The sequence below is a fragment of the Ursus arctos genome, chromosome X, assembly GCF_023065955.2.
Source record: "Ursus arctos isolate Adak ecotype North America chromosome X, UrsArc2.0, whole genome shotgun sequence".
Lineage (NCBI taxonomy): Eukaryota > Metazoa > Chordata > Mammalia > Carnivora > Ursidae > Ursus > Ursus arctos.
This window is the reverse complement of record NC_079873.1, coordinates 83,807,082-83,829,615: the sequence shown is the minus strand read 5'-3', so window position 1 is coordinate 83,829,615 and position 22,534 is coordinate 83,807,082. Positions and strand designations below refer to the sequence as shown.

Sequence of the window (22,534 nt, the reverse complement as noted above, 5' to 3'; positions counted from 1 at the left end):
ACCATCTCCATCTTTCTCTTTGGCTTGCTCTTCTAGTGCGGCCTCCCAGGAATCGCCATCCTGTCTTGTGCCGGATCAAATCCTATCTTGCATTGTGTGGTTATTCTAATCCGATGACACTGCACGCCGCAGCAAGGCGCCTGCACTCCCCCCCCCCCCCAGGCAATGAGTTGATGATCTTCCTGTGGAGCTCACTCAGTACCATCGGAAGAAAAGGGACCATCTGTACCCCAAAGAGCAACTGGCTCCTTTCTCAAGTGAGAAGGGGACCAGGGATGAGATATTACTTTTGGGTCATTTTTTTGAAGTTTTTATTTGAACTCCAGTTAGTTAACACACCCTTTGGGTCATTATTCAGAAGTGGCAGAGGGGGTGTTTGTACCTCTTCTTAGTCACAACGGAATGGTCAACCTCGTGTACAACAGAGGAGAGACAGAAGGGGAATGGGCTGGAGGAGGGGGAGAGGGCCTTGGCCCCTGCCATTAACCGCAGAAGGATACACGGAGGTTTGGGTGTGGACAGCTGCTACCACCATTACTAGGAGGACCCAAGACTCACTAGGCTTGCCTCAAGAGCATTTGCCGACATCATGGCTGCTCCTGCTGCCACTGCTTTACTTCAGGCCCTCATTGTCTCCCTCCAATACCAAAACTTCTCAAGGTATGTGTGAATGGTGACAAGCGGGTTGAGATCCCGAGCCCCTCGGCCTCTGAGTCCTGTTGCCTTTGGCCCCAAGCTGCCTCATCTGTTTATTCTAGTGGGCCAAATTGTGACATTTTTCACAGCATGGAAAAGGTGGGGACACACTGACCTCAGGACTCCCAGTAGCCTCCTGATCGGCCTTCCTGCCTCCAGTCTCAACTTACTTCACTTCACTTCACCTCCATATTGCTGCTTGAGGTTCTAAAGCACGACTCTCACTTAAAATGTCCAGAATCTCATCACCTTAAATCTACTGCCTTCTCATGTCACATGAACCCTTTAGGACCTGGACTCGACCTACAGCTCCAAGCATAGCTCCCACTAGCTTGCCTGTGCCCTCCTCCCATCCCTGCCCCCCTCCTTGTGCTCTAGCAATGACATAGCATTTCCAGAGATGCCACGTTCTTTGACCACTTCATATTTTAACTCATGCTGTTCTCTCTGGCTGAAATGCCCCCGTGGCCCACTCTGCCCACCCAACAAAATGCTACATGCTGGTGGGATAGCTCGTGGACAGCACGGACCACTGACAGATAATAGCCATTCATCGCAGAACAGGGCTAACACAGGTCCTGCCCTCATGGAGCTGATAATTTGACAGGAAATAAGACAGAAACCAAATAATCATACAAATGAATATGAGTGGAAGGTGTAATAAGCACTACGAAAGGAAAGTACAGGGAGTTATCAGAACATAGAATGTTCTGGATCAGTGTGTGGGTAGGTGGGTGTGAATGTGTGCTCGTGTGACTAATTGGGTTTCGGAAGCTGGAGAGAGCTTCTCTGAGGAAAGAGCGTTGGCTGACTACTAGAATGACATTCCATTTGACCAAAGTGCAGGCTGACTGGCTTGACTGACTGATGGACAGATGGACTGACTCGCTGACTGCGGAGCAGTCTGACTCACTGATGCCCTGGCTGACAAGCTGGCTGTGCGACAGGCAGAATGCCTAATAGCCTGACACCCTGACTGGTTAGCTGCCTGGTTGGCTGGCTGGCCAATGGACAGGTCAGAGGCAGAGTGACAACCTGGCCGACTGACTTACCTGTCTGACTTCACTTCAGTTTCCCCTCCTTATCTCTTACCCCAAATACAGCCTGATGTGGGTAATGAAATTGCACGAAGGCAAAACCCTGTGCACAGAGACTACCAGGCACGTTCCCAGCTGGCTCAGCCCAGCACATCGGGAGTCCGTTCTCTGCACACCCGCACGGCCAACTGGGGACCCCAGCATGGGCCAAAAGGAGGAACTTGTCAAAGGAACACAGATGTGCTTTCCGCCAGCAGGAGTAAAAATCAAATCAAAAGCAGGCAAGCAAAGAGGCTGGAAAGGCTTTCTTAGAAACCTTCAAAGACATTTTATTTTAAATAGGATTTTAATGATCATGACGTCTAATGTAATGCTTGTCCCTACAGAAAGCACTAGAGCAATAAAGCTCAAACACGGGAACAGGAGGACACACCGAGCCACAAGAGATCCCTTGGGATGTTCCTTTGATGATTTCTTTTCCCCCTTATGTGCTTCTGCGGTAATGGGGTATGCTAATGGCCCAGTGGTGTCTCAGTCCCAGACTGCTGTCTCTTGGAGAAAGAGATTTGCACAGTGCCTCACGCTCAATCCACTAACAGCAAGTAAGCAGAGTGAAACTATAACTAAATATGCCCAGGGCATCTTCAAACGTTAAAGGAGAAAAGGGGGATGGGGCTGGAGGCATGGCCAGCCATGAGAAGGTAGAGCAGGGATTAATTTGCTATGCCTCAGCCCTGCCTCCTTCCTGGGGTGCTCAGAGTGTGTTGGGAACTCGAAGGCATCCTGCACTTTGGGATGCCAGCTAGGGAGGGGACTGGCCTTGGGGTAGCCTCAGTGCACTATCTAGCATCTCTGAAAACTGGAAAAAGATGGGACTCCAGGGACACAGAAGGGCAAGAGTACAAGGCGATGGTCCTTGGGTCCCAGGGGACCAGTATATTTGGGATCTTGCCTCCATGGCCCTGGGGAAGGCTAATTGGGCATAACCAGCCAATTTGGAAACAAGGCAGAATATCACTTTCAGGCAGTGGTTCTCTGGCCAGACACACATAACGATCCCCTGGGAAGCTTGAAAAACCTATATACCCCAGCCTCACCCCCCAACATTCTGGTTTAAATGGTCTGAGAGAAAGGGCCTGGGAAACTAGTGGTTTTTAAATCTCCATACATGATTCTAATGTGCAGTCAGAGCTCAGGACTACTGCTCTGAGTGAAGAATCTTAGCTTCACCAGGCCCTTCCAGAATATTCCCAGGCCAGAGTGGCATATCTAGGAGGAAATGAACCAAGTCTGGTTTCTAACTTCCATGCTCCTTGTTAAGGGAATTCCCACTTTCTTTTTTCAGTATACCTTATGCAGTGGCATGCTGGGAAACATAAAACAAGCAGTTCTGTGAAGTTCTGGTGTGTATTGTTTGCCAATTTCCCAGACCCCGTTCCCCCCCCCCAGTCCTTCCCTTTTTCACATATATGGAGAGAGGTACCACACAGTAAACACAGATACTGCTGATACAGAGTGCCTCCAGGAAGCTTCCTTAATCCCCGAGCCAGAATTAATTTTGCCCTCCTCTGTATCCTGATATGCTCTTGGTACCTCTTCTCTGGAGCCCTCTTTGGGAATGCCACATATTGGCACACTTCTTTCCTACAGCACAGAGAGCTTCTTGAGGGCAAGGAGCCATGTTTTTGTTTTCGTTTCATGCTTGTACCTCCCATTGGGTTTAGCCTGCTTCCTAGCAATGCTGAGTTCATACTAAATGACCTCAGATGGAAGCCTGGATCTTTTTTTTTTTCTCCCTCTCTCTTCCTCTTTTTCTTCTATCTCCATATCATCGATCCTGCCTCTGCTGATTTATCTGCGAAAAGTATAAATACCATCCTGTCCATTTTATAGGGCACGGCCTTACAGTGATACACATAGCAGACATCTCTGATTACAGATGTATCCGATCTTATGTAACAAAACGTGGGGGTGAGCAGCACATTTTCGCAGTTGAATCCTATCTTTAACGTAGGGGATGAGAGTTTCCTACTTGAAGGAATCTCACTGTTATGTCAGTTTCCTGTTGCTTCTGTAACAAATCGACACAAACTTAGTGGCTTAAACAATACACATCTGTTCTCTTACACTTCTGGAGGCCAGAAATCTGACTCGAGTGTTACTGGGCTAAAATCAAGGGGAGACAGGGCTGTGTCCCTTCTGCAGGCCACCCACATTCCTTGACTCATGGCCTCTTCCCCCATCTTCGAGGCCAGCAAGGTCGGGCTGAGTCTTTCTCGCCTCCCATTACTCTGACCTTCTCTTCTACTGCTCTCTTCTATCTACAAGGACCCTTGTGATTACACTGGGCTCACCTGGATAATCCAGGAAAATTGCCCTATCTTAAATTTCAGCTGATTAATTCCATCTGCAACCCTAATTCCCCTCTGCCATATCACATGGCATATTTACAGGTTCTGGGGATCAGGGCATGGGCATCTTTGGGAGCAGGCCACTATTCTGCCTAGCACATTCTAATGCAAAATGGGTAATTCTCCTGTGGTTTTTCACGTGCACCGTATCGCCTGCTGCCAAGTGGGGCATACCTGAACTATCGACCACCTACCATGTGCTGTTTCCCACTCAGCAGAGTGCAACCTTCTCCTAGCCCCCTCCGTTCCCCAATGCCATGTCCCTTTTATCGCGTAATGCGGTCTTCTCACCCACCATTTGGACCCTCCGTGTGCTGTGTGCATAGCCCTGGTCTTCCGCGTACCCAGGATACAGGCAGCAGGCAGTAAGGGTTAGGTATATTAAGACATGTGCATTGAGTGTATAAGAGGGGAACGTGTGTGGGTATTTGCATGCACGTGCTTGGTGAGTCTGTAGGTTTCACACTAGCTCTTTCTCACAACCACTGCTATCCCTCCAGTGTGCCCTGCCCTCGTCACTTTGTCCCTGTGCTAGGGCCACGATCCCTTCCTCGCCTCCCTGGCTTCACACTAGCCTTGCCTTCGAAGCTTTTAGCCAGCTTGTTCTGCCCACCCTCAATCTCTCCAATCTTTTTTCTCGTTATTCTCCTCTCCAGCCAAGCAACTATGCTTATCGACCTGCACATATGGCTTGCTTATTTCTGTGCTTGCTCTCTGCCTGTGAACACAATCCCACTTCTCTCTGCTAATCCATGCCTATCACTTCAAGATCCAGCTTAAAACACGCTCTTGTGGGAGTCCAGTTCTGGTTAACCCCTTCCCGTTCTTTTGTTCCCTGTTCTGCACCATACTCACCTGCAAAATTTCCTTCATGTTAACTTTTCTTCATTGCTGTTTTGCTTTTCAAGAAATAACAGGTCTCATTTGTTTAGTACATACCATGTATCAGGCAGTGTGCTAAGACCTTTTGCCTACATTTTGTCATTTAATCCTGAACAACCACCTTTTGAGATAGGCATTCCATTGCGTGATTGAGGAAATCAGTGTTCAGAGAGGTTAAGACACTGTTTCAAGGTCACACAGCTAGGAAGTGGTAGAGCTGGGAGTTGACCTGGTCTGTATGATTCCAGAGCTCCATACATGGTCTGATGTTGTATTATTAAGGCAAGTAATGTGTCTGTGTGAGTCTAGTCTCCCCAGTAAGACTGTGGTCCCTCCTGGGCAGCATTCATGCCCACACCTGTGGCTGGATCGCTCCTAGAAATGAGAATAGTACTCCTCACTCAGTCAGTATCCACTGACCCTGCTCAGCTTGGCTCCTCCCAAGGACCCAGAGGTTCTCAAAATCTGGCTATACTATAGAATCACTTGGGGAAATGAAAAGTAAATAAATCCTGATTCCCAGGTTGCACCCTGACCAATTCGATCACAATTTCTGGAAACAGGACCCAGGCATCTGCATTTTTAAGACACTCTCAAGGAAATTCTATTGGGCAGCCAGTGTTGAGAATCACTCGTACAACATAGAAGAGTCATCCGGAAAGTTGTTTCTCTGCTTTAAACCCTTTCTATTTCTCAGGAAGCCACATCTACCCTGCATGTCTTCTTGTCTTTCCTCTCCCTTCCCTATCTGTCCATTTGGCTTTTTACCCAACAACAGCTGAGGAGGGCAGCAATCATTGGTTGAGGAAGTGGTCACAAGCCAATTAGATATCAGCTCCAGGCAGGTTCCTAAACCAATGGGAATACTGGGAATCACAGGTGGAAAAAATAACATATTAAAGCTTTCTGAGTTTCACAAAGACAAAAATAAATAATTTGCTCTTTTAGAAACAGCAAACACTCCATCTCTTAATCTGCTAACAACATCTCCCCCTGGGAAATCCTTAGAGAAAGACAAATTGCACCTCCTTTAATAGCTTCCGCCAGCTGGCAGGCAAGCCTGCCCCCCACCCACACTGGTTACTTGGGTGTTCAACAAGAGAGCCATGGAGGGGGTGGCTGATCATGGCTGTCAGACTCTGCACAGGTAACAGGGGCTTGCCAGTCTAAAGGAGCTGATCTATGGGAAAAGTTCTAAGATTCTGGAAGAGCTGGACGCCGGGAGGTAAAATGTGGACTAGGCTCTGCCTGTTCCCCATCTCCCCAGGCCTCCTTGGGTCTGTCCACATATTCAGGCACCCCCTCCTTTATGATTCCAAGTGTGTACGCCTACGGCAGGGCTCCCCAACTGGTGTGCGCATATCCCTTCAGCCTCTGGGGTGGCCAGACAGGGCCCAGGGAGGCCAAAGTCTCTGGGGCTGGACCATTTATCCCATTGTTACGCATAAATGCCATTTTCTGTGTGTGCTGTGACACAAGATCGGGAAGCCGCTGCCTGGGAGTAGCTCCAAGTTCAATTGCCCTGCCCTGCCCTCTGCTGAAGACCCCTTGTGGGTTGATCTGACACTTCCTAGCCTTCCCCAGCACTGGCTGACCTTAATATGTGGTCAAGACAGCATGTCCCACAGGGCTGAAAAAGGAAAGAAAGATGAGCCCAAAGGGGCCCCGGGTCTGAACCACTTCAGAATCACTGACCCTCACTGGAAAGGCTCAAACTCTCCTTCTCGAGTCTACTCCTTCCTCTGTTCCTAAGGCCTGTCTCTGGAGAGGAGCAGCTCCTCAAAGCCCGGCTTACCTTGGCATCCATGATGCTGGTCTCCACCCGGGCCACGCCCTGGTTCTCCCGGAACAGCTGGATCTTACTGATCTTGCTGAACTCGGACAGCACAGTGGTGAGGTTGGTTTTGAGGTCAATAACATGGCTGATGCCGTGACGGGGTCCCACCAGGAGAGTGGTGGCTGACTGCTTCTCGTCCTGGGGCCCGAGTGTGGTGGGCAGCATTCACCGAAAGAAGGGCAGAGAAGGTGGCAGAGGAGGCAGGAGGAAATAGTAAACAGGCATTGAACTGGTTCTGCTGGGAGGTGTAGAAACGTCTGGGGCTTAGTGCCAGGGCAGAGGGACCACCGTGAGGGGAAAATGATATGGGATGCTTCTTTTCCCAGGGCAGGCCCCGGGTCACTGGTCTCAATGGACACCTTAGCCTCAGCAATAGGCTGAGTGAGGTGGGCAGGGGCAGGGCTGGCTCTACCAAAATCCTGACGCAGGGGAGGTTTGTGTTTTAAAGCTCTGCAGCATCCTTCTCCCCACGGACTTTCCATTTGTTGCTGTGGGCGACTCGGTACCCCAACGCAGGGCTCTGCTTGAACGGGTGGCATCCTGTGCCTGGTCTTCACTTCCTCGCCCAAGAGTCACCTAAACTTGCACTCCTCACCCAGCACCACAAGCTAAACAGACAGTCACTCCACCTCAGGTGTGGGCAGTCGATTGGGTGCTTACGAGCAGGGGCGGGGAGTCCCCTCCCTGCGAAGACATTTGCTCTTTGACTGGCAAAACAGCAGTCTTTTTAAAAATATTTATCTTATTTTTTAAAAGATTTTATTTATTTATCTATTTGTCAGAGAGAGAGAGCACAAGCAGAGGGAGCTTCAGGCAGAGGGAGAGGCAGGCATCCTGCTGAGCGAGGAGCCCCACGCAGGGTTGGATCCCAGGACCTTGGGATCACGACCTGAGCCAAGGGCAGATGCTTAACCCACTGAGCCACCCTGGCATCCCTGCAAAAACAGCAGCCTTAACCCAAAGGAATGACCTATACGAATGTCAGCAGTGGCGGGGGGGGGGGGGGGGGGGGCGGGGGCGGTACTGAGGGGGTGGGGGGAAGCGGGGGTGGAGGGAGGGCAGTAGGCTTTTGGGGATCTGCAAGTCCCAGTTATGTAAATGTGTCCCTCTGCACCTGATGGACCGGATTCCCTTAAGTGGTCCTGACAGGCTCCTGAGCACCATCAAGCCTGAGCCCTCTGCTGGCCCATTGCCTGGCATTAGCATCACCCCAAGGAATGTCTTTGGGTCTGCTATAGACACTTTGATAAGCGGCTTTCCATCAGTGTGCCCCACGAGCATGACAGCGTGTTCCCCAGAGCATGACAAGCACCTGGATCCAGTCAGCAAGATGATTTGAATTTCCTTTCACCGTGGCTCACTAGGGAGAACTAGCCTGGGGCACAGGTTTAGGGCAACCAGCCGTGCGCTGCCAGGGAGGGGTGTTACTACAGTGGAGGCCCTGGACAGGTAGGGGGAAGTACGCAGACTCAGAAAGCCTGGGGTTGGGGGCGGGGAGGGCTGCAGGGCTAGGGAGAAAGGGGTTGGCAAACTCTGGCCCACAGGCCAAATTCGGTCCAACACCAGTGTTTATACAGCCCACACTCTGAGAATGATTTTTGCATTTTTAAATAGTTGGAAAAAATTCAAAAGAACCATATTTTGTGACATGTGAAAATCACATGAAATTCAAATTTCAGTGTCCATAAATAAAGAGCTACTGGAATACAGCCACGCTCATTTGTTTCTGCATCGTCTATGGCTGTTTTCATGCTATAATGGCAGCTAAATAGTTGTGACAGAGACCCGCATGGCCTGCAAAGCCTAAAATATGTACCATCTAGCTCTTTATGCAACAAGTTTGCTGACCCCTGAAATCGAGGAAGCGGACGCAGAAGGGTCATGGAGGGATACTGAAAACAAATATGGCCTCCTACTTGACCATTTTACCAGAGGTGGGACTGGGGCACCACGGGAAGGGAGAGGGAGAAAGAGGAGGAAGAGGAAGGTCTTTAGAAATATTTGCCGACAGAGAATGCCACCCTAAACCTCTAGTGGAGTCCCTCCTGCCTCCCACCCATTCCCAAATGCACACAAGGGACTCCCTCCCCACCACTGCCCTCACTGACCAGGCCCACAGTGTTGAACAAAACGCCTGTGAAGGTTGGAAGTTCATTCAGAATTCGAAGATACTGGAGCTTTGCCTGAATTGCAGAGCCCTGTGGAAACAACCCATGCAGACACGTGAGAAGCCTGAGTTGCCCAGGAAAAGCAAACCTGTGTTCTCGGGAAGGAGCGTCAACATCTTAGGACGGGCACTAGTCAGACTCGTTAGCAAGCCACACAGGGTGTGTGAGGAGACCCTCACAAAAACTGCAGGAAGGTTCCAGTTTGGACAACTCTGGCCTCTAGCCATCCCATGTCCCTTAAAAACCCAGCTTACTCATTTTGCTCTTGGGATAATTCCAACACCTTTCCCTACCTCAGATGTCTGTCCTCATCTCCACCTCTGTCCTGAGATCCCCTACTGCCGCCTTGGTACTGGCCATCCCCAGCCAGGGGTCCCAATCAATGCCTTTAATCCTGAGCACCCCTAAGCCTCAAGCCTGCTCTTCCTCTGCTGTCCCGTCGTAGAAGTCTCTCTCAGTGGTACCAGCTTCCCCCAGGCCTTTGAACCGGAAAACTGTCTCACACTGGGCTCCCCCCTCAGTCTCCCACCTGAGGGCCACCAGCCACCATATCACTTTGATTGGACCTCCTAACTTCCTCTCCGACCTATTCATACTCCTTTCCCTCAAACCCTCCACACTGCTTTTAAGGGCAGCAGCCTTAAACAGGAGTTTAATCATGTCAGCTGCCTGCTTAAATCCTTCAATGGCTTCTTGATGCCCACAGGGTGAAGTATAACCCCTCTCCAAGGCGCAGGCGCGCGAGATGCTCCAGGAACCGGCTCCTGCCAACTTCTCCGGCTTTCTCCCGTGCCCCCCTCCCAAGGCATGTGCCTTGCACTCTCTGTACTTGCTTATGCTGAACTATTTGCATTTCTTCCCATGCACAATGTTCTCTTATACCCCACGGCCTTGTACAGATGGATCCGCCTGCCTGGGAAAGTCTTCCTCCCCCTCCGGCCTCCCCCTCATCTAGACAAACTCCTATCTGTCAAGACCCAGAGCTGGCATCAACCCACCAATTCCTGGCCTTTTCTACCTCCCTAAGGCTGGGCTGGGTGTTCCTCCTCCTCCGTGTTTCCAGAGCCCCCACGCCTGTTGCTTGGTGTTGTGACTGACTGTCGCTCTGTGTTGTGACTGCCGTGTTTCCCCACTAGCCTGTGCCTGACTTGACGGTGGGGAGCAGGCAGGCCTTTTTCATCTTTGCCTCTCCGGCCCAAGTACTGGGGGGTCCTCAATAAAAAAACAACACTGTTTGCTGAGGAGATGGTCAGGGAGCGCGCTGCTGTTCTCCCTCTGGGAAGAAAACAATTTGATTAAATACGCCTGCAAGGCAGGCCTGGCTTAACTCTCTGGGGAAATTTGCATCTTAAAAGAGAAGCCTGTGGGTAAAACCAGCTGGAATGGGTGGTATATGGGGGGGCAGGGCGGGGTGATTGTGTCCTTTGTGTCTGCATGCTGGTTCTGGTGCCTTAAACTCGCCTCCTGCCTCCTGCCTCCTGCCTCCTGCCTCCTGGGCAGGAAGGATCCGCAGGCTTAGAAGGACTCAGCAGGCTTAGAAGGACTCCAGGCCTTCAGGGCTGGAGGGGTGGGGAGTGGGAGTCCCTCAGAGGGCAGGGCAGTGACGTGAACCTTCGAACCCTCGACACACTGCCCTGTGACCTGTTCTCCAGGTCAGGCCTTGTCTCACCAGGCTGTGAGTTCATCTACCAGCATTCCGTAGTCCACGCCTGACGAATTAGAAAGCTAATGAGAACAGAGCAGTCCTTTCCATGGAAAACATGCCTCCCCAGAGTCCAGTGCTGTCCACACAGCAGGTGCTCAGTTGGCACTGACGAAATGGGTGGAATGATCTGAGAATTGCCTCCTCCTGCATCTTGGCCCCTTTGCTTTGAGGATCCTGGGCTCTCCTGGGGACTTGCCCCAGCGGTCTCTGGGGGAGGCTCGGGCTTGGGGAAAATCCCTCTCTACCATCATCCCTCGCATCCAGTCAAGCTGGATGTGAACCCAAGCCAAAAACGGGGGGGGGGGGGGGGGGGGGCAGAAGACTGGACCTGCTGGGAAACCACACAGGAGAGCCCCACAGCCACTAGCGCCTGAGCAGGGCGCCCAGTGGATGACACCAGGTACCTTGGTGCCGCTGGAAGGGTGTGTCTGGTGGGCCTTCAGTTGCTGAGAGAGAGATTTCCGCAGATTCTTCTCTTTGATGCCCTGTAGGAGGGAGGGGGGAAGAAAGGGTTCCAGGCCCCATTCCTTCCTAAAAGCAGAAGAAAAGCAAGAAATTAGTGAGGACCACAAAGTGGGACAGAGAAAAGAATATGGTGAGGCAGAAATTACATCTGAGAGGCAGAGGGAGGGGTGGAGCCTGCAAGAAAAAGAAAGAGGGATGGGGGCAAGAGATCCCATTGGCCATGATTCCCTGGTAGAAGCTGGAGCTCGAAGGCATCACTGTCTAGGTGTGAGGAATCGTAATTTTCACTCCCACCCCAGGGCCCTATGTTCCTAAAAAGCATACCACAGCTCAACCATTGCGCTTTCTCCCTCTACAGCTATTTGCCGCCTTCCCGAAGGGTGAAGGGCCCTGGCACAACTCACTCCACATTCTTGAGCGAGATCTTCTGACTAGGTCGAGTGGCCGAGACTGTGATATAGATGTGGAGGGCAGCGAGCCCCAAAAGCATCTCTGGCTTGGGGTCCATTCCAAAGCGTTCGCGGATAACATCGTTCCGACTCTGCAGAAGAGGGCAGTCCAAACCTGTCAGTTAAAAAAGATGTTCCCTCTCCACGCCCCCCACCCCACCCTCCAACCCTGATCTACTCCCTTGCATCCCAGAAAAGAACTGTGGTGTCCAGTAAGACATTCTAGATAAAGGGGAGGAGGAAGTTTCTACCATTGGGGGAGAGGCAACAGAAGAACCTTGGGTCTCAGGGACACTCTTTTGCTTCATTCAGCAGATCCTGGACAGGTGTCTCAGGGACAGATGTGCACAAGGGGGAGGCCCAAATGGGCAGAACATCTAGGCCACTGCAAATGTGAGACACGGCATCACTCTCTTTCTTTTGTCTTGTTACAAGAGGTCTCAACGTTACTCGCCAGCCGTACAGGGATCCTCAACTAGCTCAGATAGGAATAAAGAGAGACACTGGGAGGAGCTCTCCATAGCACTCTGACCCCAAAGCCCAGGGTGAGAGATAGATCGCAGGGATGGGGCCGATACTCTGTTTTTGGGGTCCGAAGTTCAAAAGCAGCAGTGAGTCAATCTTCTCTGTTATCCTGAAGGGGGTCCCCTGGACCTACTGGCTAAGGTGTGACAGCCCCCCAGACCCTGAGGGTCAGAGTCCCAGCTCTTGATGATTCAGCCTAGGTTAGATCAGTTGCCTATTTGGTTGAGGTGAAACCATGGTGAGTTGAGGGACTAGGGAGCCACAGTGGTATCACTGCAGCATAAGAGAGAGTGGAAAAGGAATGCTTCATCTGTGATCATCTATATAGAAAATCCAATGGAATCTACCAAACGCCTACTAAAACTAATGAGTTAGCAAGGCCGCAGGACATAAGAGCAACGCACAAAACCCAATTGCGTTTCTCCGTGCTTGTGACAAACAATTGGAAATTCAAATTAAAAGTCAAAACCATTTATAATAGCATCAAAAACTATAAAATAATTAAGGATAAATCTGTCAAAATAAATGAAAGTCCTGTACAATGAAAAGTAGAATTTCTTGATGAGAGAAATTAAAGAAAACCTAAATAAATAAGACTTGGTATTCATAAGATGTCAATTCTCCCCAAATTGATCTATAGATTCAACTCAACCCCAATCACAATCACAGCAGATTTTTGGTGGAAACTGACAAGCTAATTCTAAAATGCAATGCAAAGGACTCACGATGACCAAAACAACTTTGAAAAAGAAGACCCAAGTTAGAGAATAAGTGTTACTTGATTTTAAGACAAAGCTACAGTAATCAAGAGTGTGATGTTGGCATAAAAACAGACAAGCAGATCAATAAAGAGTTCAGAAATAGACCTACACCTTTATAGACAACTGATTTTTGACAAAGGTGCAAAGACAAGACAGTGGGGAAAGGATAGTCTTTTTCAACAAATGGTGCAGGCACAGCTGGATGTCCATATATAAAGAGAGTGAGAGAGAGAGAAGTGTGGTTGATACCTTCTACTGTATAAAAAAATTATGTCAAAATGGATCACACACCTAAATATAAAACCTAAAACGCTAAAACTTCTAGAAAAAAAAGGTGAAGATCTCTGTGACCTTGGGTTAGGCAAGGATTTCTTCCATATGGCATCACGAGCATGATCTATAAAAGCATTATCCATCAAAGAACAAACTGAGAAACTGGACTTCATCAAAATTAAAACATTTGCTCAGTAGAAGACACTGTTCAGAGACTGAAAAGAGAAGCCACAGACTGGGAGAGAAAACTGCAAATAACATATCCAACAAGCAACTGGTATTCAGGATATATAAGGAAGTCTCATAACTCAGTAATAAGAAGATGAAAAACTCCAATAAAAAAGGAGGCAAAAGATTTGAAAAGACACTTCACCAAAAAAAAGATGTATGCTGGTAAACAAACACATGAAAAGATGTTTAACATTATTAGTCGGTGGGAAATGCAAGTGAGATACCAAGATACCACTGAATACTATTAAAATGACTAAAAAAAAATACTGACAATACCAAGTGCTGATAAGGATATAGAGAAACTGGAACTCTTATACGTCGCTGGTGGGAATGTAAAATGGTACTGCCACTTTGGAACACAGTATTGGAGCTTCTTTTTAAAAAATGAAAGGAAGAGAGATCTCCCATATGATCAAACCATTCCATCCTTAGGTATTTACCCAAGAGAAAAGAGAGCACCTGTCATACAAAGACTTGTGCATGAATGTTCATAGAAGCTTTGTTCGTAGTAGCCCAAACCTGGAAACAACTCAAATGTCCATCAGCAGGCAAACTGATAAAAACACTTTGGTACATCCATACCATGGAATGCTACTCAATAATAAACAGGAAGGGAATAATGAAATACACAAGGGCAGATCTCAAAATCTAGAAATCTGAACTAATCTACAGTGATGGAAAGCAGATCAGTGGTTGCCTGGGGACTGGGGGTGGGGAGGAAATTCCTCAGAAGCCTGAGGAAACTTTTGGGGGGCGCTGGATATGCTCAATATCTTGATTGTGGTGATGGTTTCATGGGCATAAACATATGTCAAAACCTATCAAATTGTTGTTTTAAATATGTGCGGTTTATGCATCAGTTAGACCTCAATAGAGCTGTTCGATATAAAAAAGAAGAAATTGCAAGTGAAGTCCATACCATCAAGAAGGGGAGGGACAGGGTGGACATGGTCTTGACACCAAATTCCAAAACAATTAAACCAAGATGATCCCTGGATGCTTGCATGAAGAAATTTAGGGCCAACAAAATGAGAACTTAACTTAAAAAATTCATAGAGGAACCCTAACTCCGTGCCCCCAGAGTGCTGGTAGAGGAGCCCAGGGCTGTCTGAGAAATGTTCCTCACATTTTGGATCGTGAGTAGGGGCAACCGTGATGTCTTCCAGCACATCTGCAGGTGTCAGAGACATCATCAGAGAGGAGTCTGGAGATTATTTTTCTCCTCTTGTCAAGCACTCTGTACGTTCTATGGGCACCTAGGACCCAACACATCCCAAAAAGACCTCATCTTTTCCCCAGACCCATTCCGGAAACTCCCTGTATTCCTTAACTTGGAGAATGATACCACCTCTTCCAGACACGCACCGAGTCAAAGCCCATTGGTTCTACCTTTTCATTATCTCGTGAATCCCTTCCCCCGCACCATCCAAAACTGCCCTGGTCTGGCCTCCAGCCTGTCTCCCCAGTAGCTGCCCCGCTGGTGTACTTCCTCGGCACCTATGCGATCTTTCCAAGTTGCTCACCTGCCCAGGCTGCTCTCCTTCCCACACTTCTTTACCCCTGGCTACCCCCGAGAATCACCCGAGGAATTTAGAAAGCATCCACGTTTGGAGCCCGTTCCCATAGGTTTTGATTGATTTGGTCGAGGGTAGAGCAGAACATTTTTGTTCCCAAACCTTCTCCGAGAATTCTAAGTGCAGCGAGGGCCAAGACCCACTGCCCTAAAGCAGCGGTTCCCAAATGCCACTGGGCATCAGAATCCCTCAGAGGGCTTGTTAACCCACAGGCCTGAATCATTTTGGAGCCTACGCATATCAAGAACTGGCAGGCCCTTCACCACCTGCTTCCGTGCTGTCCCATCTCATGTTTCATTGCTCCTCACCTCTCATTCCGCACTCCAGGCGTGAGAATCTGTCCACAGTTCTCCCAACATCCCGGGTTGTTTCATGCCACCAAGCCTTTGCAGATGCCCTCCCCTTTGCCTAGAATGTGCCCCTTCCATTCCCTCTCCACAGACAGCAAGCTTTCGCTCATCCTTCACGGCTAAGAGCACGCATGCATCACTTCCTCTGTGAAGCCTCCCCTGTCCTCCTCCCAAGAAGAGCTGGCAAACGGCTTCCTGGCTGCTCCTGCTGACATCGTACTCTGCCATCATCATAGGACAGTCACGCTGTTTTATATTTACTTGTGCACATGTCTGTCTATGAGATCTAGTGCGCTGGGACAATTCTTTTGTTTACCTTGGTGGCCAGCACCTAGCCCAGGGCCTGCTTCGGCGTGAGCGCTCAGCAAATGTTTCTGGATGAACTCAACTGGGAATCATCTCCATCCGGGAGTGAGGCATTGGGGGTGGGGACCCCCCATTACCCAAATGGGCTTGGTAAACCTTGGGATCCTGTGATGGTGACAGAGTGACACGGGTTGTTTGCTGCCCCAAACTGATGAGATCTGTCCAGACACCTAGGTGGGACTTGAGCCACAGCCGGCTCTGGTCACCAGGCTAAACAACGTGGCCGTGGCCCACAACAGTAACAGAAAAGGAGAGGGCCTTCAGAGCTACCTGGAGGTTGGAGTAACTTACATAGCGACTTCATAGTGATGGCAGAACAGCCTGACTGCTTGTTTGTCCATGGGTCTGTCTGTCTGGGTATCCCCAATCAGACTCTACCTGGATGTACAGGTACTCGAAAGCAGCAGGGTCCCGACGCAGCAGTTCCACGGGGTCTTTGGGAAAGAAGCTAATTCGGAAGAGGCATTTCATTCCTTGGTAGTGTGTCCGTTGTACCACCTGAATCCCGGGGATGAGAGGGGTGAGGAAAAGAGATCTGGGAATCCGTGGCCCATGGCCGTAGCGGTGACAGCCAGCTTGGTGCCTCTTCAAGGCAGGGCTTGGGGCTGAGCGACGTGGCTGCTTACCACTGCCTCCCACCCGGCCCACCCCAATTCTCCTTCGAGAAAAGGGCTTGCCTGCCCTTCTGGTCCAACGTGACTAGAATTTTGTTTTTGTTTTTAATTTTTTTAAAAAAGATTTTATCTATTTATTTGAGGAGAGAAAGAGAGAGACGGGGGGGGGAGAGAGAGAGAGAGAGAGAGAGAGAGCACTAGCAGTGTGAGAGGCAGAGGGAGAAGCAGACTCCCTGCTGAGCAGGGAGCCTGATGCAGGGCTTGATACAAGAACTCTGGAACCGTGACCTGAGCCGAAGGCAGACGCTTAACTGACTGAGCCACCCAGGCGCCCCAAGGTGACTAGGATTTTTTGAATCACTGAACCAGGACATGTACTTTATCAACAATGGGGTCTAAGGCCCAAGATACGAGATGAGAAGAGAGCGCTCCTGGTAACATCTCCGACTCTTTTCTTGCTGCGGGGCTAATGCCTTTAACCTTGCAGAGAAGCCCAGTTCCAGCAGAGTAAGTGGCTGATTAAAAGTCAAACGAAGCTTTAAAATCCCACTGCAGGGATAGGTGAGACAAGCTGGCCATGTAGGAGTAACTGCTGAAGCTGCCTTAGGTCACGATGATTCATGACACAACTCCTCCTCCTCTTGGAGATGTTGGAGATTTTTTTTTTTTGCAATAAAAAAGTTTAAAATCCCATTGGGAAAAAGAGATTGGATTCAGAAGGCCTCTTGAGGGGCGGGGGGTGGGGCTGCATAGGCCTCCCTTCCAAGCTAACCATCTTCCCTCCACAGGTGGGAACCTGTGAGGCTCTGGACAGAGAGCTAACCTTGAAGAATTGGTCTTTTCTAAAATCCTTTCTTTTGTATGTGTGTGTGTGTGTGTGTGTGTGTGTGTGTGTGTGTGTGTGTGATTATGGTTTTTGTTGCACTTCCATTTAGGCATTTCTTCCCAATCGTCCCTCTCCAATTCCTTCCCTCCCTCTCTGGGAGTCCTGCTTGGCCCTGGTGGGCTTCCCTGGCTCTTCTTGGTGCTTCCCCATTGCTGAAGTACCAGCCTGCCTCTTCTGGCTCTCCCCAGCCTCTTTCTCTTATTCTGCCTTGGAAGTGATGTGGGTGACATGCTGCCCAGCCCCCACTCAGCCCATTCTCAGCCCACACTTGTGCCGGCCTCGGTGGTCTCAGTAGACTCCATTTGTTGACCTTTTCACATTAAAGCCTTCATCGAAAGGCCCAGTTTCCTCGCGGAGGCAGAGAAGTCTAGCAAGCAGGGCCTCCAGGAGACAGGAGGCTTGACACCGCTCTCCATCTCAGCGTTCTGGGAGCCATGCAGTGACTCACTGCCCCACACCTTCCCTGCTAGAGACCAAGGCTAACAATCTTCATGCCCTTATCAGGTCACAAGGAACATCGCCCAAAGCCCGCCGGATGTGGGTAGTATAGACCTTAACTGAGAACTGTTACTTCTGGGGGGCTGGCTGGCTGAGGAAATCATTATGAATTTTCCAGAAAGAGGGTACCCGGAATCCTCTTCTCTAGTAGAGGCCACAGGCAGCTCTCCAGCAAGGTCCAGTGGGTTACTTACATAAGCCAGGGGCTGCTTGTCCTGGAGAAGCAGGAACTTGTGGTTCTGCTCCGGCCCGGCATACTCAAGGACCAGAGCAAAGTGCTCAATGTACCTTAGGGAAAGACGGTCCTGTAATGTTACCATCACATCCTGTGGAAGAGAAGAGAGCCTTGAGAGCCAGATACATTCCAGTTCTATGCCACTCTCGGCACCAAACATGGGAGAGGGGGACTGCACTCCAAGACAGGTGGCCCTGGGGAGGAGGTGGAGGCCGGGAGAGTGGCCAGATGGAGACACAGGCCCTTAGGGTGGCCCAGGCATTCTCCAGGATGAAGAGAGTGACCCATGACTACTTGGGCCCTGGGGAACACCAAAGGTACAGGGTGGTAGAGGGAGAGGTTTCTGAACTTGGCCTGGGCAGGCACATGGCAAGAGGTGGTCATGGCCCTCCCTCCCTCCTTCTCTCCTTCCAGTCAACAAAATGTTTTCGGAGTGCTTACCAAGCGGGCCATTGAATAAGGAAGGCACTACGCTGCTTCTTCCCCCACCTGACATAAGTCAGAACGTTCACTCTAGTTTGTCCATCAACCCTTTCCTCAGGAACTAACAAAAGCAAGAGCCACGATTACATGATTAAAAAGTAGGCTATTTCTGGATTCATAATCTAAATTGAACGACTTGAGTTACTGGCAAAATGTTCATTTTTGATCGTAGCTGGCTTTCAGAGACGATTAATTTAGCAACTTGAAAAATGTGTCCACGCAGAGGAACCATGTCACGTGTCTTGTGTACCGTCATAAATCTGACTACTTCGGGGCTCTGTCTGCTCTGCTGCCCTACTTTTAATATTAGGATGTCTGCAAACATACCCTTGGGGGCTGCCCAGATGTCAGTTTTGAGACTTCTGCCATCTATTTGCTGTGACTTCAGCACACACTGGGCGGCAATGTGTGTGTGTGTGTGTGTGTGTGTGTGTGTGTGTGTGTGTTCATGCAGTCAGCACAGCTCAGCCCCCAGAGGCCAGAAAGTGGCTGGCTTGGGAACGCGCAGCTCCCTTACAGCCAGAGTTGCCAAACAAGCCCCTCAGTGAACATTCAAAGACGTTAAGCCATTCAAATGTGAGGCTGCAAACTGGTGGGTACTTGAGAGTATCTCTTTGTAGCGTCTAAGTAGTCACAGAGGCCCCAGTGTGGCCGGAGCTCTGGCGGGGACAAATGAGGTTTTCTTTGCCATTTGGCTGCACTGGGATTGTGGGTGGCCAAGCTGGTGATTTGCCAACTGGTGTGACAAGTGGAACAGCCCCCGTGCCAGGCTGTCGATTCACCCAGGTACCTCTCTGGGACAAGTGGCTTGGCAGCCTGTCCGAGTTCCCATGAATGGCCAGCGCATCTTCCCTGAGGTCAGGGTGAGCTCACAAGCCAGGGGACACTGCTGCTCTGGAAGGCTGGGGCTACCTGGAGGCAACAATGTCATTGTGTCACTGGGTCACTGTGAGGTCGGGGGACGCTCGGAGAAGGCTCTGAGGGGAATGAGAGGAGCAAATGTTCTGGTGTGGGGACAGATCTGTGGGGGACAGGAATAAATGCCACGGAGGATTCTGACGCAGAGAGGCAGCCGCATCTGGAGGAGGGGCATTTGGACACCTCCGGGTGCCCTAGTTGTGCTTCGATGTCCCTCCCATCGGCTGAGACCTCCGGTAGGCAAGAGACCATCCCAGGGCACCCTAAGGAATATGTTTTGGTCCTAGGCCCCTTGGGGGACCCACCCAGGCCTAAGCCTTCCAAAGAGACTCTCAGTTCCACCGACATGGGGTAGGCCTGGTGCTACTGGTACTTTGGGCAGGACAATTCTTTGTCATTCAGGGACTGTGTCACTCCCTGCGGGACACTCAGCATCTCTGACCCTGAGGCACTGTCAGTAGCACCCCAAACCATGGGATGACCCCAAATTCCTCAATGCCATCTGGGAGGGGAGTGGGAGCTCTGGCCGAGAACCACCGGCGAGGCTGACTCTGAACACCGATAATGCCTCTTAGGGACAGATCCTGGCGCAGGGGTTTCTTTCTTTATAGGGTTGTCTTGGCCCCAGCCTGGGGACCTCGGGACGCCTATGAGCCAGGGTGGGTGTTCTGGGCAGATAGATGCTATTCCATTGGTTGTATGGAAATTCATTCTGGGGATGGCATTCTCTTTCTAGAGAGGGTCCAGAAGAAGCAGGAGCGGTTATTTCTGTCCCAGATCAGAGTTGAACCTGAGGGGTTAATTGTTTCATTGCCTCTCGTCCTCAGGACGAAGGGAATCACTACAGCATTTAGACGGCTGGCTGAGCTCTTAAGAAATCACAGTGCAGTAATTGCTCTTCCTACGAAAGGAATAGCCAAAGGGACTGTTGCTGGACGTTTCAAATCTTGGTTCAGTGCTTAAGATCTGGTGGTTACTTAAAAAGCAAAGCACGGCTAAGCTAATCTCCCAAGAGACTGTGTGTGTTGATTTCTGTGAGTAAATGTGCATTGGTGTTATTGTAGCAATATAAATCACTGTTGCTTTATAAATGTTGTTAAGGACCTTCACACTCCTTGGCTCCTAAGAGTCTTGAAGGACCCATATAACACGGACACAAAGTAGTTCACAAGTAGGTGTGTACACACAGTACACTCATGCTTGTGCACGCAGACACACAGACATATGTAGTTGGCACTCAGATTTCCCCGCCCCCCCCCCCCATCCGAGGGCTGCGTGTTCTTGCAGCCTGGGGTTCAAGGAGACAGAAGCTCCAAGGCCACCCTGCTCTCCAGCAGCAACTCTCCACAGACTCAGAGACACCCAGGAACCAGCAGCCGTGTGTGCCCCAGAGAGGGCAAAGGCTGACCCGAGAGAGGAGACTCTGTATGTACCTTAACAGTGGTCCGGCCATCAAAAGTGAATGATTTGATCTGCCCATTTTCTAAGAAAACCTTCAGGACGTTGGGGATGAGGAGAAGAGCTTCTTTCTTCAGCATTTTCTGTGAATAGGCAGGGAAAGGTCAAGGAGAGGGGCTCATTTAGAAGGTGGAGGGAAGCCAGAGGAAGGGTATAGAAAGGAAGAGAAGGGAGCGAGTGAAGGAGACAGGGAGCCAAAGATATGGAAGGACAAGGAGACAGAAGAAAGAAGAGATCAGTGATCATGCTACCTGCAGACCAGAACCAAATTCTCTAAGGAAACATTGGGCCATATCAAAAGTTCACCCTTCATTCGGTATCACGGAGCACCCTCATTCCACTGCAGTTCAACGTTCCACAACATAGGGTGGTATGTGGCCCACAGAGACCACCACACACTAAAGAGCAGACGGAAGGCCTCCCGAGGGCCCACCTCCCTCGTCTGCTCTTATATCCTGACACTTCCCTTTCCACCAGGCCTTTTACACACCGAGATCACGTCCACATCCAACCCCCTGGCCCCATAGTCTCCTAGGTCCTTTCTGACCTGGCCCCTACCTACTTGAGAGTCCAGTCTTGCCAGTCCAGGCACCCACCCTGTCCTTTCATGCCTCCATACCTCTGACAACTGATCGTTCAGGGACTGTGTCACTCCCTGCAGAACACTTAGCATCTCCGACCCTGAGACACTCTGACCCTGAGACACTCAACGCCAATAGCATTCCAAATCGTCGGGGTGACCCACAACACCCTCCAACATTTCCAGAAGCTCTCTGAGAGTGGGCAGTACTGACCCTGACTGAGAACCACTGGGAAAGCCCATGTCTGAACACCCGATAAGTTCTTAGCGAAAGTTTTCCTAGCCCAGGTGTTCCTTGATTTATAGAGTGGTGCATGTTAAGTTCTTAATAATAAATATGTGTTAAATAATGACTGTTCTCTCTGCCTTCCTCTTTCCCTCCTTGGCCCACTCCTACTCATCCTTCAAAACCCAGCTTAAGTACAATTTCTATAAAGTCTTGTCCAAACTCATCAGGTACTTGGACCTGGTGTCCCTCTGTGATCTCAGAGCAACGTCACACACCTCTTTCAGTGTTCTCAGCATATTCTTGAAGAATGTTTGTCTTTCACAAATGGTGAACTTGGAGCGCATCCACAGCCCTAGTCCATCTTTGTAGTTCCCACACTGAGCAGAGTTCCTGGCACACGGCTGGTGCTCAGTACATGGGTGCAGAATATATGAGCAGTAGATGCTTAATATGTGCTTACTTGAATGATTAGAATCATCAGGAGAGTCCAGTCATTTCCCTGGGCCATCACCAGGTCTATATGAATCGAAAAGCTGCCTAGGATGGCCAGAAATCCTTAAGTCAGTGGGCATTCACTGAGCCTCTCATATATGCGCCACACTATGCTAAGTAAGCTCCATGCGGGCCAGGCAAAAATAGAGGACTGGGTTTGGTCTTATAGTCTTGTTGTAGAGACCAGGTACAACTACACAAATCCACTAGAGAGCAATTATAAAACCAAAACCAAACCAAGAGGTATAAGACAGGTAAGATTTCCTAGGTGAGGCGAATTAGATTTTGATTTTGAAGGAGATGGTGGGTGTAGACCATTAGAGAGGCCAGAAGAGGGACAGTCCACATCTAGGGACTGCCATGGACATGAAAAAATGAACAAGCAAGTCCTCCCGGGTTGGGGTTTGGTTG

The 22,534-nt window shown here is 49.9% G+C and overlaps 1 protein-coding gene and 1 long non-coding RNA gene across 2 annotated transcripts in view; one reads left to right on the top strand and one right to left on the bottom strand.

Annotated features, from left to right (window-relative positions):
• LOC123002246 (uncharacterized) overlaps window positions 1–12,701 on the top strand; it is a 43,040-nt gene extending 30,339 nt beyond the window's left edge. Inside the window, exon 5 of the long non-coding RNA XR_006411965.3 lies at window positions 11,560–12,701. This is a non-coding gene — a long non-coding RNA (uncharacterized LOC123002246). The remainder of the gene's footprint in view (window positions 1–11,559) is intronic.
• FRMPD3 (FERM and PDZ domain containing 3) overlaps window positions 1–22,534 on the bottom strand; it is a 59,035-nt gene that overhangs the window by 18,110 nt on the left and 18,391 nt on the right. The window contains exons 5-11 of the mRNA XM_026478750.3: window positions 20,798–20,905; window positions 17,923–18,054; window positions 16,109–16,228; window positions 11,606–11,742; window positions 11,141–11,267; window positions 8,972–9,061; window positions 6,822–7,001 (exon numbers count right to left, since the gene is read on the bottom strand). Coding sequence (XP_026334535.2) covers window positions 6,822–7,001; window positions 8,972–9,061; window positions 11,141–11,267; window positions 11,606–11,742; window positions 16,109–16,228; window positions 17,923–18,054; window positions 20,798–20,905 — 894 coding nt within the window. The remainder of the gene's footprint in view (window positions 1–6,821; window positions 7,002–8,971; window positions 9,062–11,140; window positions 11,268–11,605; window positions 11,743–16,108; window positions 16,229–17,922; window positions 18,055–20,797; window positions 20,906–22,534) is intronic.